The following is a 4031-nucleotide window of genomic DNA, read 5'->3' as shown; positions in this document are numbered from 1 at the left end:
ATAGTTAAGTTGCTGCGCAAATATGATTCAAGCACAGCTGATCAATTCTGTACAGACGAAGCTACATCAACAGCTGGCCCAATCAAGAAGTATTGTCTTGAAGACGTGTACTATCAAATTGTAAACAATCTTGTTAACAGCATTGAACAAAGATTTAAAGGATCTGCAGTGCCAAGATTGTTTGCTGACCTGTCCCTTCTTCATCCAAGAAACTTTGATGAAGTCCCATCAGAGGCTATGGAAGAGCTGTAAAAGTATTTACTGAGATTTGACGATAACGTCACCGCTGAAAGGCTTGAAACAGAATTGCAAAGCTTTGGAGAACAATGGAAATCACTGAAGCAGTCAGTTGCAGACCACTGTGAGGTGAAAGACAGCGATATTCTCTGTGAATCAGAACTGAGGACACAGAATGTTTCAAGTTCCACTGTTACATGTATCTCATGCAAGGTTTGCCCTCTCTGCTGTTACAAGGTGCTACTCAAGTTGAACCTCTTCACCGATGCTTACAAAGGCATTGGAGTTGCTTACAAGCTACAACTAACCCTGCATGTGTCACAGGGTGCATGCGAACGGTCGTTTTCTGCCCTGAAGGGAATCAAAACCTATCACCGAAGCACAATGACACCAGATTATCTTGAGGCATTTATGCTGGTGTCAGTGGAAAAGGAGATCTTGACCAAACTGGACAATGAAGACATCATTGATGCTGTGGCCGCAGGCTTCTACTCTCTTAGGAATGCTCCGGGATGAGTTCTTGTGCTAATGTTGTTTTGATTTGGTTGTACGACATGTATATATTATATATTGCAAAGTTGCTTATCACACACACACACACTCACACACACACACACACACACACACACACACACACACACACAACCCCACCCCCCACATACACACACATATACCTACCTACCTACCTACCTACCTACCTACCTACCTACCTACCTACCTACCTACAAACATACATACATAACGTACACTCACACGTACACACACAAATACGCAAGCACAATATATAAATATGGGTGTGTTTTTTTTTTGTCTGTTTGTGTGCTCTAACTAGTAACATAATAATAGTATGGAGGCTTAGAAAGATGTTGGCTTTGCATGTTCTACTAGGCCTTAGTGGGCCGGTACGGATGACAAATGCCCGGGCCGGTTTTAAGACCCAGTCCGTCCCTGGGCCCACATATTGAGTTGCGCAGGCACCTGGAAGGAGATTTGCTTCCTCGGCAACAAAGTCCACTTCTGTGGTGGAAGCAAAATTGTGGACTCTTTCCCCAGCTGCAGGAGCAAGCCATGAAATTTTTATCCTGCCCTGCCACAAGTGTCTCATCTGAGAGACTATTTTCAAAAGCTGGGGAGCTTGTGTCGCAGAGACGTGCTAACCTCAAGGACACCACAATCAACATGGTGCTTTTCTTAAATAAGAATTTAAAATTTTAAATGCTTTTCTCTTGTGCGGTTGATTTGGTATGACTGGAGTTTGAATGAGTAAACCTTAAATTTTGTTCATTTTTTAATGTCCATTTGTGTGAATGAGGTGCCCTGACCTTGTCAGTGCTGCCAGGATGAATGAAAAGCTTTCTGTTTTTTAAAGGATGGAAATTGAATTTACTGAACTGCATCAACAAAAGAAATTAAAAAGACAAAAAAAAACAACAACAAAAAACAACCCCCCCCCCCAAAAAAAAAAAAACAACAAAAAAACCCCCTAAAGTCAAAAAGAGAGACTCGCATCATAGCGCACTGTGCAACTAGCCTATTATTAGTACATGTATTATCCTCGCACCTGAAAGCGGCTGTCAACGAGGGGCAAATAACTTTCAAAACAAACTGGTGCCCTCTCCTGATGTCAATGAAAACATTGCGTTCCTCAATTCCGACCCCTGTGACCTCTTCCCTGCTCCTTCCACCTCCCCACTCCCCGCCCCCTTTGTCTGCACCGGTCCGTGGCGTCGGGATTCTCTACATACAGTATAGCGTGTTCGACTCGACGGATGAAGGGAGAACGACTTGACTTGACACGAATCCCACCGAATTGACCGTGCCTTTCCTCAAATTTGATTGGCTGCTATCTTGACCTGAATTCGAATTCGGAGTCGAAGTCGACGAATTCGCGCCCAAAAATGTTCGGAGTCGAAAGTTCGGAAGTTCTCGGAGTCGGCCCACCCTTAATCTAGATCTAGATCTAGATCTAGATTCTAGATCTAGAGCCGTCTGGAACCGTCCGGAGCCGTCCAGAGCCGTCTGGAAAGCAGCACTCATAATGACTCATATGGACTCTTACTAATTGCCGTCTGGGACCTGTAGCCGTTCAATTCAATCTAGATCTGGACTACGTGCTTCACAACATTTTCCCCCGACCGGCCATAACATTCCGAAGACCACAGACTCAATGACAACGACTACAATAATCACACAGCATCTCTTACAGGTGCTGCCTCCTGTTACGTGCGAAGCACCTACAATCACAAAACCTTCGCTGTCTTTGGTTGGTAGATCTACCCCTTTTACACCTGGGTGGGGTGACAAATGGAGGTTTATGTACCTTTTCCAAGGGTACACGGAGTAGCAGTGTGTCGAAGTCCGAATTATAACACAGAAACAGTTAGGGAACGTTCACATATTATGTCATTAAAAAATGACCCATTTTGACCCCCCCCTTGTCATCACATGTCTTCGATTGGCTAACCCCCCCCCCCCCCCCTGTTTGATGACGTAATCGAACCACTACAAAATGCAATGAATAATACATTGTTTGTGCTTTGTAAATTTTAACTTATTTTTATTTTTATTTCAGCATTTCACAAAATGTGTAAAAGAAAAAAAATATTACTGCTATCACGAGTACAAGTTACATAAAATCAATGATTGATTGGTAAAACTTAATAACGAAAAACTGATTAAATGTGATGAGACATGGCGGAATCAGGCTCTCGTCAAGTCAAATTTAGGTCCGATTTTAGTTTTAAATTTTTAGTGAACATTCGACACTATTTTTAGTGGGAAATTGAACATGTAGATCTATATATATATATATATATATATATATATATATATATATATATATATATATATATATATATATATATATATATATAACAATCTTTTGGAACGTAAATTAATTAATTTTAACGAGACCACCGTCCAAATTTTTGCTGTTACGTAAAGACACCAATATATTGACGAGAGCCTGATTCCGCCATGCCTCAACACAAATGTAACATAACTTAAGAACAGAAAATTAAAATAGATTTTACTTGGTCCAAACTTTTAAAATTATGGAACGACTAGATAACTTTAAAAAATAATTGAATGCAACACCACTATGTACAGAGACTTAAGAGATGATCTGATGTTTTAGAGTTTGGTATGACTAGAGGAACTCAATAAATAAATGTCAATTTTAAAGTCATAAAAACAATCCTAACACTCACACCAATAAATGTAACAAACTTTGTTTGGAATCTACATCTTTTGTTATGAATTAATTAGAACATAATATTATTTTAAAACATTGCTGATTTTAAATGGTAAAAAATAACTTTAACATCTGAACACAAGATTTAGTAAACTCATATCTCGGGTGTTTGTTTAAGAGTCTTCATCACTCATAAAAAAAAACAATCCTCACACCAATGAATGTAACAAACTTTGGAATTTACATCAACATTGTTGATTTTAAGAAAGGGGGGGGGGCTACACTTGGAGGCTATCTCGCTTATTACTGGACCGAATTTTAACACATTTCACACATATAACAAGCATAGTAAGGAGTCTTGAAATCCGCAATCAAATTTGAGAAAAAAATTTCGTTTCCATGGATACGCCGCCATATTGGATTTTATTGACATGTCTTACGTAATGAATACCGCACTTATCACTTATGGAAATTGATTTTTTTTTTGCATGCGTGTTCACAAACATTAGATCTAAAAATTTGTCTGTTGTTTTTTTCCTAATCGAATTAGAAAATTTTTAATGAATTTTTTCCTGAGGTAACATTCAAGTTTGCGTAAAAT

The 4031-nt window shown here is 39.2% G+C and overlaps 1 protein-coding gene across 1 annotated transcript in view; it reads left to right on the top strand.

Moving 5' to 3' along the window:
- LOC101864469 (zinc finger BED domain-containing protein 4) overlaps positions 1–753 on the top strand; it is a 3426-nt gene extending 2673 nt beyond the window's left edge. The window contains exon 2 of the mRNA XM_005102478.1: positions 475–753. Coding sequence (XP_005102535.1) covers positions 475–753 — 279 coding nt within the window. The remainder of the gene's footprint in view (positions 1–474) is intronic.
- The last annotated feature ends 3278 nt before the right edge of the window (positions 754–4031 follow it).

The sequence above is a fragment of the Aplysia californica genome, unplaced genomic scaffold, assembly GCF_000002075.1.
Source record: "Aplysia californica isolate F4 #8 unplaced genomic scaffold, AplCal3.0 scaffold00326, whole genome shotgun sequence".
NCBI lineage: Eukaryota > Metazoa > Mollusca > Gastropoda > Aplysiida > Aplysiidae > Aplysia > Aplysia californica.
The sequence above is the reverse complement of the archived record's forward strand: the minus strand, read 5'-3'. Positions and strand labels throughout refer to the sequence as shown.